General features: G+C 53.8%; 5 protein-coding genes across 5 annotated transcripts; all 5 read right to left on the bottom strand.

Moving 5' to 3' along the window:
* Positions 1-301: 301 nt before the first annotated feature.
* On the bottom strand, positions 302-1,595 carry CCOS01_02579 (glucose N-acetyltransferase; the record flags this gene model as incomplete). Its single annotated transcript, XM_060450767.1, has 3 exons — positions 302-358; positions 417-1,012; positions 1,076-1,595. 3 exons carry the CDS (start codon positions 1,593-1,595, stop codon positions 302-304), a joined length of 1,173 nt encoding a protein of 390 aa, XP_060319417.1.
* A 1,569-nt stretch (positions 1,596-3,164) lies between these two features.
* Positions 3,165-4,887, bottom strand: CCOS01_02578 (glycosyl hydrolase family 1; the record flags this gene model as incomplete). Its single annotated transcript, XM_060450766.1, has 2 exons — positions 3,165-4,551; positions 4,844-4,887. 2 exons carry the CDS (start codon positions 4,885-4,887, stop codon positions 3,165-3,167), a joined length of 1,431 nt encoding a protein of 476 aa, XP_060319416.1.
* A 2,966-nt stretch (positions 4,888-7,853) lies between these two features.
* Positions 7,854-8,727, bottom strand: CCOS01_02577 (uncharacterized protein; the record flags this gene model as incomplete). Its single annotated transcript, XM_060450765.1, has 2 exons — positions 7,854-8,461; positions 8,598-8,727. 2 exons carry the CDS (start codon positions 8,725-8,727, stop codon positions 7,854-7,856), a joined length of 738 nt encoding a protein of 245 aa, XP_060319415.1.
* A 637-nt stretch (positions 8,728-9,364) lies between these two features.
* On the bottom strand, positions 9,365-10,626 carry CCOS01_02576 (2,5-diketo-D-gluconic acid reductase B; the record flags this gene model as incomplete). Its single annotated transcript, XM_060450764.1, has 3 exons — positions 9,365-9,385; positions 9,468-9,932; positions 10,126-10,626. 3 exons carry the CDS (start codon positions 10,624-10,626, stop codon positions 9,365-9,367), a joined length of 987 nt encoding a protein of 328 aa, XP_060319414.1.
* A 453-nt stretch (positions 10,627-11,079) lies between these two features.
* On the bottom strand, positions 11,080-13,123 carry CCOS01_02575 (FACT complex subunit pob-3; the record flags this gene model as incomplete). Its single annotated transcript, XM_060450763.1, has 5 exons — positions 11,080-11,677; positions 11,728-12,099; positions 12,156-12,661; positions 12,728-12,950; positions 13,113-13,123. The coding sequence occupies 5 exons, from the start codon at positions 13,121-13,123 to the stop codon at positions 11,080-11,082; spliced, it is 1,710 nt and encodes a 569-aa protein (XP_060319413.1).
* Between the last annotated feature and the right edge of the window lie 447 nt (positions 13,124-13,570).

Here is a 13,570-nt window from a genome sequence, read left to right as displayed (position 1 = left end):
CCGTAGATAGTCATATTACCCATCACTATTTCGTTTGGCTTTTGTATCAACTTTTTAGTCTATTGAAAAGGTCTTTGCTAGAGTGTATTTCCTTTTTTTGACCCTTGCATGATCCATCAGTCGCGATAGCTCGATAATGGAATTATCAAACAACGCTGAGTTGGTGTGCAGCAGCCGGGGTTATCCATCCTAAGCACTTGTCGGATTCATGCGTCAAAGTGGAGTTTTAGTTCGATTAAATAGAGAGAAGTTACGACGAAAACCACCTTACTCCGACTTAATGAAACCTATACCTCCATGACTAGCGGCGTCTGCGGCCATTCTCTAGTGTTTCCGGGGGACTCGTGTCACAGACTCGCTGTCTCGTTGTTAGCCGCGCTGTTTGCAAACTACTTGAGACTTTCCAGCAGACTTACTTTCCTGCGTTCCCTAAACTCTTCGTAGATCCCACGCCAGATATCTCTCGCGGCACAACTTCCAAGTCCATCCATCATGGCCACACACTTAGGCTCTCTCTCCCGGACCAAGTTTTCGGGGGCGTCCAACCAGGGTTTAGGCAAAGGCCAGTCCGAGAAATGCAGCAACTTTGCCTCGTTGTAGGCGGCGACTGGGTCCCAGGCTTCTTCGTCGCTACCAAGGTACCATTGATGGTTGTCTTTGCTAAACTCCCCCGTTAAAAGATCGTAAGGCCGGTGCGGTAGGACCATGGCGCTATCCTGGTATAACTCGTTGACGAGCTCCATGTCGTAATCGTTTCTTCCGGCATTATTGATCTTGGATGCAATGCGGGTGAATTCCACTTGAATTGGTTGAATGAGAATAACTTGGGAGGATAAAACGTGTTTGTCTGGGTGAAGCCAATACGCACGTGGCATGGCGACTGTGGTTGGCGGAAGAGAGAAGAGCTCGTCCATGTGTTGTAGGAGAGTTGAGTCCGAGTCGATTGAAAGTACGCGGTCGTATTTCGTCTGGTTAAAGGCGAGAAGTTTTGTGAAAGAATCCGCCCAGGTTGCTAGATAAGAGCTCCATGTCAGCTCTTGGCGGCCAGGATGATGATCCCGGAGGGGCGACTTACGATCTGAGCCTGTCCGATGTTGAACTGATATTGGATCAAGCTTTACGTTGTACTTCTCCCGAGCAAGGATGAGGAGTTTGGCATCATCTGATGAATCTTCATGTTCCTTCTCATGAGGATCAGCGAGCATGACGGAGGGGTACATCAGAACTCGGTCCGCTTTACTCTCAAGTTCTTGCAGCCTCTCAAAAAACATGACCGAGTTACAGAGATAGTCTTTATTAGTGACATACTGGACGTACGCAAACCGAGACCAGTCTACAGACTTGACGTCAGATGCCTCGTCGTGTTGAGAAGTTGAGTAAGCTGCTCGAATGGCTTCAATCTGATCGCGGTTGTAGACTCCAACGCCCGATAGCAACAATAGCCCCAGAATAGTGAACGCAGCCAACTTGAGCTGTCTCGGAGTAAAGATTGTAGGGGAAGGCCTGCCCTTCCATGGTAAAGAACCCGAGAAGGCCGCATCGTCGGTTTGAAGCGGCGTGTAGGCAAAGCGGCCGCGGAGCCACTGAAGCGGCATAATAAGAACGAGGACCAAGCCGCAAAAGCGATAATCGAAGAAAGCAAACCACGCAGAGTTCTAGGGCGTCGTTTGAACTGGGGACACGAGCTGGGGATATAAGTGCGCACAAAGACTGTGGCTCACCCACTTTGGGAAACATGCTTAAGCATCTGCAAGGGGGTGAAGCCAGCGGGAAGACATTGCCAAGTCCATCCAGCCGCTCTGCCCTGAACCTGGAGAAATTGGCAGATGGAGTCACGATGTATGCCATGCCTGGCGCGATTCCGTGATTCCTCGGCAAGGATCGCGCGGGCAACGGCATCTGGCTTTCTTGGCCTGTCGCTGAGACGAGACATTGTCTTGCTGTCATTTTGCGCGAACTGAGATCTTTCCGAACCGCGTCAGGCACCAAAGAGTCTCTGCGTTGGTTCTCGGCCGAAGCTCAAATAAAAGCAAACAGGGTGCTTGTTGTCTCAAACCGTTCAGTTGGAACTGGACGCCATTGGCTGAAGCCAGATATTGTTGCTCTCTGTAGGTCAAGCTGGGCAGAATCCCACTTGATAAAGAGAACGCGCTGGCGAAATGCTTATGATTTCAAACAGAGCCTTTGTCTGTTTGTGATATCTGTGGTTGCAACTTGCATGAGACGAAGAGCTGGTGATGCCTAAGGTGATGCTGAAGCAAACAACTCGAGCCGCCCTTTGGGCTCTCTTCTCCCTTCTACTGCGATTTCAATAGCTCAAACGCGACTACGCATCTAAAGCCGGGACCTAAAACAGCGCCGAGGCCTTGCAGGTGGGCAGCGGCTCCATGTTCGGCATCGTATTATGGCCCAACATCAAGAGCTGGGTGGTCGGGATTAACCCAGCCGCCCAGCCGACCCATTGCTGGGTCGACCGTATGCGGCTCAAATCAGGCACATCCGATACCGTACATAAGCCCTCTTTAGACCTCGCTGGCTTTTCGCTTATCTTTACTTCGTCGATAATTAATTTCATGGCATACCGTGATCCGTGGCATCCACGGCGCTCGCAACTGTGAGGGGCCTGTATACCACAGGCAAGTCATAAATGACAGCCAGCGAATTCTTCGTTCTTCGAATATGTCTTATTCACGTGAAGACACAGGGAATATGAGAAGGAAAAAAGGCCGAGCCGGCATGATTCGTGGCATGTTGGCTATGGAACCCCCTTAGCCCAAACTCTGGTTCGGCAGTTCTTCATGGCTTACAAAGGCCGCCTCAATTGCTGGTTGACAAGCCATGTTAGCTCTGGGTGATATGTACCTAAAGTTTTTAAGCGAGGTTCAAATGTAACCGAAAACACGAAGTTTAGCCGGTAATCACAATCCAGCAAGAGAACCTAGATCTCATACTCCAGTTCACTCCATGATCGACATCAGACTTAAGCCTTAATTCGGTATTTATATCCAAACTACATATTGGATCGCAACAAAGAATCTTCATACATCATCATGAGCAGCTCAGTGCTCTGTACATTTTCATAACTGATATGCATATCCAAGCTTAATGGATGCCCTTTAACCTGCTCTTCCTATACGTCAACTCTCACACGTGGTGATGTATACTTAGGCCTTCTTGATGAGACTGTCAAAGAGGGGCTTGAGGCTCTTGGCGCTCTTCTTGGGGTATCTCTTCTGGTCGTTCTCATAGTCGACAAAAGTGACGCCGAAACGAGTCTCGTAGCCCTCGGCCCACTCGAAGTTGTCCATGAGGGACCACGCCATGTAGCCCTTGACGTTGACACCGTCCTTCTCGTGGGCATCGGCCATGGCCTTGACATAGCCGTCAAAGTACTTGACACGGAAGTCGTCCTCGAGAATCTGCTCAAGGGGCATGTCGTTCTCGCCCTTGAGGGAGGTACCGTTTTCTGTGACGTAGATGGGCGGGTAGCCGTAGCGCTTGGAGAGCCAGACAAGGAGGTTGTGGAAGCCCTGGGGGTTAGGGCGCAGCCAGAAAGACTGGGTCTCTTCGCCGATGTTCTCACCGCTCTTGGACTCGAAGAGGGTCTCGAGGTTACCAAGGAAGTCGTCCTCCTCAGGAGGGGTGGTCTTGTGCTTGATGTAGTTGGCCGTGTAGTGGTTCATGCCGTAGAAGTCGTTGGATCCCTTGACAAGGGCGAGTTCCTCGGGCGTAAACTCGGGCAGGCGGTCCCCAAGCTGCTTGAGCATGGAGTCGGGGTACTTGCCGAAGTAGATTGGGTCAGCGAACCAGGAAATGGCGAACTCGATCTTGCGGTCAGAGGCCTCGACGTCCTCAGGGTCCTCAGGGTCCCAGGGGTAAGTGGCATCACCGTTCAAGGTGATACCAATCTGGCCACCATTGGTGGGCTTGAACTCCTCGCGGTAGACCTTGACTGCGCGGCCGTGGGCAACGAGCAAGTTGTGGCCAACGATCCAGGGTTCGCGGGAAGAGTCACCGATGGCGGACTTGCTGCGGTCTGAGGTGTGACCGGGTGCGAAAAAGCCACTGCTGTAGCCGAGAATGGAGGAACACCAAGGCTCGTTGAAGGTGATCCAGTTCTTGCACTTGGGAATGGCCTTGAAGACGATGCGGGCGTAGTGCTCAAAGTCGAGAGGGAACTCCTCACGGTTCAGGAGACCACCGTAGCGCTTGTCGAGTCCATCGGGGAGATCCCAGTGGAAGAGGGTGATGAATGGGGTGATGCCAGCCTCAAGGAGGTCGTCGACGAACTTGATGTAGTGGTCAAGGCCGGCCTGGTTGATGGGGTCGTTGCGACCACCGACAGGGATGATTCTCGACCAGGCAAGGGAAAAGCGGTAGGTGTTTGCGCCAACGGACTTGAGCAGGGCAATGTCTTCGGCAGTGCGGTTGTAGGAATCGCAGGCGACGGCACCGGAGCTGCCGTCGGCAATCTTGCCGGGGATGGCGCAGAAGGTGTCCCAGATGGAAGGACCACGACCGTCCTTCTCGGCGGCACCCTCAATCTGGTAACTGTAGTGGTGGACAAATAGCGTCAGCAGGGGTCTCGCATGTTGTGTCGTCGTGGTCGCTAAATGAGGGGAGAGGGGAAAGACGATAGTGGGGGCAGCTCGGAGGGGAAGTGGAATTTGCAGGCGGGACGGGAAAGACGGAGGGAAGAGGGCGAAGTGTGGTGGGAGAATGCTTGTAAGTCATCCAAATCGGGATATCGGCGGAAGAGGGAGCGAATATGCATGGTGATAACAACCAGACCGGGGCATTGGGGATGGGCCGAGCCGGGTTGATGATGAGATGAAATACGTACGATGCGGTGGCAAAGCCCCAAAGGAAGTCGTTGGGAAGAGACATGATGGACGGGTTTGAAGGGCGACCAGCTACGGAGAGGAGGTTTGGTATTATGATTCTCAGAGAGTCGTCAGTCTGCGAGGCACCTACGCTAAGACTGATGGGGCGGTTTCGATGGGCTTGACGGTGGGATGATGATGGCTCAGCCAAGAGTAGATTATTTGCCCCGACAAGAAACGAACCACTTGATAACAAGTGGTCAAAAGAGATCGAGAAGAGAGATGAGATGTAAAAGGAGGCGACGGGGAGAGGAGGGAGCAAGATGGGATCGTACAGATGGACAGTGAGGTGCTGCCACGATACTTATAAGATGCAAAAGAAAGACGGAAGGAAGCAGCGCGGCGCAATTAAAACGGCATTGTGACCTTGGGATGGACGGGGGTACTTGGACGTCCTTGGTAGGTTTAGGCAAAAGGAAAGGTAGCCAGATACAAGGATTACTCGAGTATAATAAACTAACGTAGACAGGGCAGGGAAGGAAGAAAAAAAAGATGGGACAAACACCCGCATCGTGTCAAGGTATCCGTCTGTACTAAGCGTGCAGGTGTGCAGTGAGAGTGAGGTACAGACTGGGCACATCAGACAACGACATGGGACGGATGGACGTGGTATCAGGTAGCGCCTTGGTCAATCTGGTACTCTGGACGTCTCCAATGTCGGACCGTCGACACCGAGAAGCTAGGACTAGAACATGGCCCGAAGATGGATGGTGCTGGCGTTGGGATTGGCATTGGCGTCGGCGTTGGATGGATGGGTCGGAGGCGTGATCTGGCAAGTTACCTACCTTTGGTTCGTAAAGATGAGGCGTCCAACGTGAGTTTTCTTTGCCCGCCAGTAGCGTCTACTTTGAGCGGTGTACCTATCTCGTTACCCAGATGGCGCGGGGATTTTCCGACAGTAGAATGTGCGTGGAACACCGAAAAGAAGCGCATCGTCATGTTCCATTCGCTAGAGTCGGCAGAGGCTACGGGAGAGATGGAAGGAATGAAGGCAGTAGGGAAATGTCCACGGCAGCTGCCGCCAGTAGAGTGACCTTGTGCAACCTTGATGTACGTGTACATGGAATCCTGTGAGACGGGGGGCAAGCACGTCCTCATCACGATGCCTCTTTCCAAATGAATTTGGAGGCGATGGAAAAGAAGTACGAATAGGCAAGTATCTACCTTCTTTCCCTCCTTGGGGTTTCTTCGACCCGACACCCAACAGGGGAAGTGCATCTGCGCCTAGGCCAGGGGCGCCTTCCATTACCCCGCCGTGGGGTCCCCTTTTTCCCAAGTGCTCCCCATTTCTCTCCTCTCCGCCGCCGCTTCCCAGAGTCTAGAGAGCACACGACGGCCCGTCTATCCGTCAAAACATGACCTTTTCTCTGCCCAGCTGGTCTTACGGTTTACCAGCACCAGCCTCCAAGAGCCAATTCGAAACACGAACAAACCTCGATTCCTCACCTGACGATCTCCGAACTTATATGATTGGACACTTGTCTCTATTCGGCACAAGCGCCAGCATGAATTCGCTGTAAGTTCTGCAGCCCACGCACCAAGTTCTCCTTGCACATCACACACACAGGTTGTGTAAAACATATCGGTACGGACACATATGCACACTGGAAGGCCGGCGACATGCATATCGCCAAACGCTGTCGCCAAAACTCCGGTGACGGCTCAATTCCGCCGGCCGCTAGCGCAATCTGAGCTGGTCCCAATGTCTGATTGCCTCGCCAGGATCGGCTGGTAGCAGACATGGAGCAATGCTCACAGCACACTCTGCAAGGTCTCGTCCTACGCAATCGCTCGCATAAGGCGACCGACCATGGCCACGGGGAATCCTCCCGAGCTCTCCTTGACTCCCAGACAACGGGTAACCAGCCGCTACTGCCACGATTTTCCTTACTTTGGTCACGCCCAATCCAAAATTTCAGAAAACTCCCGGCTCCGCGAACAAAATCCCGTCGTTCTCGGTGAGCGGACGCCGGACGGGGGAGTCTCCCTTCCACCTGTATCTACCTACACCCGGCTCATCCAATGTCACTCCAAGAAGCTTCTCCAACTCCGGCTATCGTCCCATAATCTCCGCACCATCCAGTTTTCTCGTCCCCAGCTTCATAGCAAGACTCTGATATAGACGGCATCTCAACTTCAGAACACCTGGCATTATTTCAAGGCTTCTTGCGGTTGCTTTTTCTCCGTCCGGCGCTTTTATCAAGCGGCTCATGGATGGATGTACAGATACGACTTTACGAGGAGCTGCATCCTGCTTGAAATCCAATTCCGCCCCTCCAAGGCCGACAGCCCCAGCGTAAGCACCTTAGTTTGCGCGATTACAACACGCCGTATCACATGAAGAACCACGGATCTGTTGTTTCTACGCGGAAGGCCTACGCCGCTCCCGGTCATCCAAGGAAACGATGCAACTGCTTGGTGTCTTCTCGATTTCGGTTGACAAAGCCGTCTGCCCGGCTGGCGGAGCCTTCACTTACAGCCAACAGGCCTTCGGTCAAGGTAGCGGAAGCTCAAAACGACACAAAACAACACCACTTCCGGAAGATCATCGGAGATTTTGCAACTTCTATTCCCTGCTGGGGCATGTGTGTACATGGTAGCATCTACAGCTATCTCAAGGTACCTTCATCTTTGCTGCTTTCATCGTGGACGCTGCAGTCAGTACAGCGCGCATGCCTGCCTGCCTCTTTGAAGCTCATTTCAATTCTTTCCGTAACTGCTACGCAGCACATCCTCTGGTGTGTGCAAATCAAAAGTGCCATCTTTTGGGACTGCCACATCTTTGCGCCAACTTTTCAAGACTAACGGGACAGAGTCTTCGCCAGAAGCAAAGTCTTTGTTTTGGAGACTCTATCCGGAGCCTCACCGAGGTGTACGGAAGCCGGGACGAAGGTGAGCCGGCCCAGCTCGAGACGGCCCTGGACTCATTACGACCTACCCTGCCGCTGCAATGCACGGCATGGACAAGGCTTAATGCATGCCGTCGACAGCCGCATCCTCGTCCTCTCGGTCGTTCATTTTGCGTTTTCCGGGATGATTTGTCGTCATATTAACATCGCCATCCGCTGCTGCGGCCACGTCGGGAGCATCGTCTCCCTCGGTCCACTCTACAATCTCCCATTCAACCCTAATTTTCCCGTCTCTGCTATGATCAACAACCTGGCTGTGACGCAAGTTGCCCAAACGGGTACCATCGATCATGCCCTCGAACCAAGGAACGCCCTGGGTTTCCCTCCCAATTACCGTGGTTGTTGTCGGAACAGCGGGCTGTTCTTCCGGCTCTTCAAACTCTGGAATCAGCCCCAGATCTTCCAGATCTCGAAGGTCTTCACCTCGCAGGCTCGCAAGGGTCAGGTGGATGAACCCCGCCTCGGTAGGGGGTCTCTCGGTCCAGTAGGATAGCGGCGTGCCGCAGAAGCCGCAAAAGTTTCGTCTCGAAGGGTGGTGGTTGGAGGTTGATTCGAAAACGCGGCGGATCGCCGAGTGCCTTTCGTCCGGGTAGAAGGCGTGGGTTGAGCTGTGATACCACGAGAGTGGCACTCGGATCATGGCGGCCAGTGGGGTTGCGAGAGGAACTCCTGCGCATCAGATCATGGGTTAGCGGAGCTTCTGCTCTCGAAGAGGTGAGGCACGATCGGCTGTATGCACGGCGGGATTATTTGAGAACGCCTGCTCACGGAAATCGCGAGAAATTGGCGAGACGAAGCCACTTACTGTGCATTGAGTCTGTATGGAATAGCACCTGGGCTTTCTCGGTGGTGCCTTGCGGGACCTCGATGATGTAACTGTTGCGCCCGCACTGGCAGCCGCCGCGCAACGGACGTTGAAAGCTACTTTCGCTCATGGTCGTCGTCTTTAGAAAGCGGGTCAAGTATCTGAAATGACGATGATGGACTGCTGGGTTGGAGGAAGTTTTAAAGGTTAAAGTCAAGCGCTTGCAGGTCAGAGGGCAGAGACGTTTGTCGATGTTTTTTGTTTGTTTGGCGATCCTTACCCCAAAGCTGCAAGCAGGCAGGTCACTGCTTCACTGCCCCTCCGCAAGCGCAGCGCGAGGTGGGATGGCCCAGGATGAGCATCGAAGATTCCAGGTGAAGCTGGCACCTGTGCTGGCCGCCCTGGAATGGTTCCACCGCCCACTTGATGAGTTCATGCGCATGCGCCAGCGCCACCAACCCGCGCCCGAATAAAGCCCCGGGTCGGGTCTCGGCGAACCTTCCGTCCTGCCCCGGCCGCTGGGAGCGCTGTCTGCGTGGGGCACTTGTAGTAACCTCATTAGCAGGCGTGCTAAGGTCTACACGCTTTTGCACGCTTTTGCTGTGTGTTGCGGTCATATTCAATATTGTGACATCCTGTCATGAGACTTAAATGCAAGTGAACTGGGGATTCTCTATAGAAATAGGATGCGGCCACATACAGAAACCGAAAGCCGATCAATCTTGCTTTGCATTTTACAAACTCGGAACGAAGTCTCTACACGCTGCCTATAGCCCCGTGGCTGCAGACTATTCCAGAGCATTTCTATCAGGATGCGTTTCATGGGAAGTCCTAAGTTAAGGTGAGTGATGTATCCCACCATCAACTCACATTCTTAGGAAACAGCGCCCCCGCAGCCCCCAGATCCAATCCGTCCAACATGCCCATCTCGACCTCATCAAGCTTGAACCAAAACACGTCCCCATTCTCCCTGATTCTCTCTGCGTCCGCACTCTTGGGAAGCGGCACATATCCGCGTTGCAGAGACCACCGGATTAGCACCTGCGCCGGCGTGACTGTAGCCTCCGTGATCTCTCTCTTTTTCGTGACTGCCGTCTCCACCGGAATCTCCTCTGCCGTCTCCCGCTCCCGTGGGTCGTCGTTGCGGCAGTTCGTCCCCGCAACCCGTCGTCCGGATACCGGTATTGAATCCTCCCGGACACCGACCCCGACACGGCGCCGAACCCGCTCCACGACCTCTCTCAACACCGGATCCGCCCACCGCTGCCCGCGCGCGAGAGGGCTGTACGCTTGTACCACGATGCCGTTTTGTTGGCAGTAGGCGACTAGTTCTCGCTGTTGACACCACGGGTTAAGCTATTCCCACACTCATCAGCATCTCTCCCTCAATAGACTTTGCTCTGCAGACCTCTGTCAATGTCCTAACACGGCGAGGAAGGAAAACTCACCTCAATCTGATTCACACAAGGCAACACCCCCTCGCAACCCTTCTTCATCTCCTCCAGCGCCCCGATCCCAAATTACTAACCCCGAGCACCCTCGCCCTACCCTCCCTCACAAACCTCCCCAACACGCTCCAGATATCCCTCCACCGCGCAACGGGACGATGTACGAGAATCAAGTCAACGTACCCTCCACCCTCCTCCTCCCCAGCAATTCTCATTACACTCCCCAATACACTCTCATACATCTTCTCCCCGTCGCCCTCCCACCGTTCAACCTTGGTCGTCAAAAACAGATACTCCCTCTGGACTCTACTCTTCCCTGCCCCCTCTACTCCCCGTCCATCACCACACCCATCCGATGACCCCTCCTCTCGCCGTCTCAAAAACACCCCAACGGCCCTCCCGACCTCCTCTTCATTCCCATACAGCCGCGCGGTATCAATGTGCCGGTACCCGGCCTCTAACCCCGCCAGACAGGCCGCGAAGCATTCTTCCCCCCTGAGCTGGTAGACGCCGAGACCGAGGCGGGGCATCGTTCCCGTTGAGCCTGAACCTGAGCCCGGGAGCGGGATGGGCTCGTTCATGGTATCTGGACGTGTAAGGTGTGTGGCAGGTTCGCTGTAGCTTGTTCATGCGGTCGTGAGGACCTAGGGGACACAAGTAGTAAACGGCTGGCGCTTGGTGGTCATGACACGAAATCACATCTGCGTGGTCGTGTGGCATGTGCTGGGTTGACTCACTGGCGTACAAGGTGAAGGTACTAGGCAAGCTTACATGGACCCCACTTGCATACTGCCGTGAGTAAACAGTCACTTGATACTAAACAAAAACGCACTCAGTAAATTCTCGTGTTGCAAAAAGACTCGCAGGGTCTCTTCCAAGAAAAGTATTAACCTCTTCTGCTTCGCCGCGACGCCCAGTCGGCAACCGTCAAAGTAGATAATCATAGTGTTACATTTCATCCGACACCCAAATAAAAACGCCCAGCAGCCTCTCCACCCAGCCGATAAACACACCCAAAAGTCGAAAGGGCGCAATCAACCCGTCTTCTTCTTCTTCTTGGGCCTCTCCTCTTCCTCTTCTTCGTCATCCTCGCCATCGTCGCCGTCGTCGTTATCCACGTCGCTCTCTTGGCTGCCTGAGCCAGAGCTCTCGTGGTCGCTGTCAAACTCTTCGGCAACGTCACTCTCACTCTCGGCGTTAAAGTCCTCATCGACACTCTCTTCGTCCTCGTCAGCTGAGCCACGGTCGGCCTTGGCGGCACCAACAACCTCCTCTTCCGAATCGTCCATAGCTTGGTCGCGCATGGCTGCAGCAATGAGGTTGGTCTCTTCATCGATTTCGTTCTTAACGCGCAACCCCTTGAGTCTGAAGAACTCCTCGAGCCCCTTGAGATCCTCGCGGTTGATGTTGCTGAACTGTGATGAGCCAGCGCCGTTCTTCATCTGCACGGTGATATCAAAGGTTGACAGCGCAGAAACGGCACCTCCAACACGAGAGAATGTGATGGACGCTGTTTGCTCGTAGGCAATGTACGTCGCAGGTTTAGGCACAAACATGAACGCCTTCTCCAGGCAGTACAGGAAGCCTTCACTGGCCTTGATCGAGCACTTGATACCGAACTGATTGCGATGGCTGCGTGGATGTTAGCACAGATTCTCTCGCACGGATGGTGAGACACATACGTCTGGAAGTCCTTGGCAGGCGTCGTGATCTTCTTGTTGGCAAGTCCTCGGAAGATGTAGGTGATGACTTGGTGAAGAGGTTGCTCGTAGTGAGGCTGAAGTCTGTCCTTGTACCGCTCGTCTATTTGCTCCTCGGTGAGGTTAAGATCAATCGTCACCTCCTCGTCCTTCTTGAACTGCATGACGATGAACGGGTATCTTGTCTGACCCTGGCGCAGGGGCGGGTCCAGGCCAACGCAAAGAAGCACGTGGGTCTCGTCTGGCTTGGGAAGCACCATAAACTTCTTGATGGCGTCGTACTGGATCTTGTAGTCGTACGTCTTACCACGGAGACGGAAAGACGCATCGTACATGTCGATATCGAAACGACCTCTGTCGGGGTGTCAGAAACTTTTGGGTTATAGACAGCTATAGCGATTCGCACATACCTGGGTGTGAGATGGAGGATGTCCAGGAACGTAGCGATAGTATCGCCTGCGGTCTCGCCAATCTCGGCCTTCTCCATCAGGGTATCGTAGAACAGGGTGACGGCGTTCTTCTCCTCTTCGCCGCCGGCGTCGCTACCAGCCTCGTCGCCCTCCACTTCCTTCTTGACGGTTCCGGGAATGTAAAACCGCATCTCAACGAGCTGATCCTTGCCAGCACCCGCCTTCTTGCCCTTTCCGCGCGCACCGCCCAAGTGGCCATTAGTGCCAGTATCGTTCTTGTCCGTGGGAGCTGAGAATTCGACCGCGACCTCGTTACGACCCGCCAAGTTGGTGTTTGAGATTTCGGAGTAGGGGATTTCGAACGCAGGGCGGCTCTGGACGTTGAAAGACAGCTCAGCCTTTCCAAAGTCGGCCTTGCCCCAGTTCCATCCCCTCAGGGCGTGCTCCCTATTCTCGAGCGCGGTGCTGTACCAGTTCTTGAAGAGCTTGGCAAGACGCTCATAGTCCTTCACGCCATATACCAAGTCAGCATTCCATTCATCCTGAATCTAACGACTGACGCGCTTCTTTACCTCTTGTTGGAAACCATCGAGCTGGATGATGCGCGAGTCTCGGTTGAGGATCTTGATTTCGTAGCCCTTGGCAGCTCGGCTCCACTGCGCCGAGGCAATTGTGCTGTGATCGAGAGTGAAGGTATCGCCACCGCCGGAGGGCTTCCAACCGAGACCGCTCTCGGCAAATCTGCACTTGCCGCTCTCCTTGGACAGGTCCAAGTAGATGCCGTCGAAGCTCTCTCTAGGAAGGGGCATCTCGTTAGCTATCGAACGATAGAAAAGTGGGAGAAGCTCCAATTGCGCCTGATTGTGGAATAGTTGTATCGCACCAAATCCATTGTTTCTCGGCAACTCGACGGACATGGGATCTGTGCGAAAGAAGGAGCTGTTGATGGGCACTCACATAGCTGCCATGATTGCTGGCGAGAGGTCGGAAGGTCAAGAAAAGTATCGGCTGGTGTCGTCGTGATACCGTCGCAGAGAAAGCTATACTCGAGGCGAAATATGTGAGGAAGTGACGTATGACTCGAATCGCCGATGTTCGAGATGGATAGTTGGGAAGGATAGAGATGGCGGTGCTTCAAGGAGGTCCCGCTGATGTCGGTGATAAAATTTCGGGCGTTGGCACTTCGCGCTGCACTTTGCATGGTCGCGCAAGGCTACAGCACGGTGGCACAGCGACGACGCGACTTTCATTAAGTGCAGTGGGCCCTTTGCTCGCCGCTGGCTGGACGTTCTTTCACCCCCTGGCGCGGGCTTATGCGCTTCTCTGTGAGTCCTGCTTACCTAATATCGAAGAGGTCCAATCCGGTCTAGCGCAATTACCCCGACTTCCATTGCCTGGGACGGGAGCTTGAACCT

This window comes from Colletotrichum costaricense, assembly GCF_030867565.1.
Source record: "Colletotrichum costaricense strain IMI 309622 chromosome Unknown Scaffold_2.1, whole genome shotgun sequence".
In the NCBI taxonomy this organism is placed as follows: domain Eukaryota; kingdom Fungi; phylum Ascomycota; class Sordariomycetes; order Glomerellales; family Glomerellaceae; genus Colletotrichum; species Colletotrichum costaricense.
Note: the sequence above shows the minus strand (reverse complement) of the source record. Positions and strands in the feature narration are given on the sequence as shown.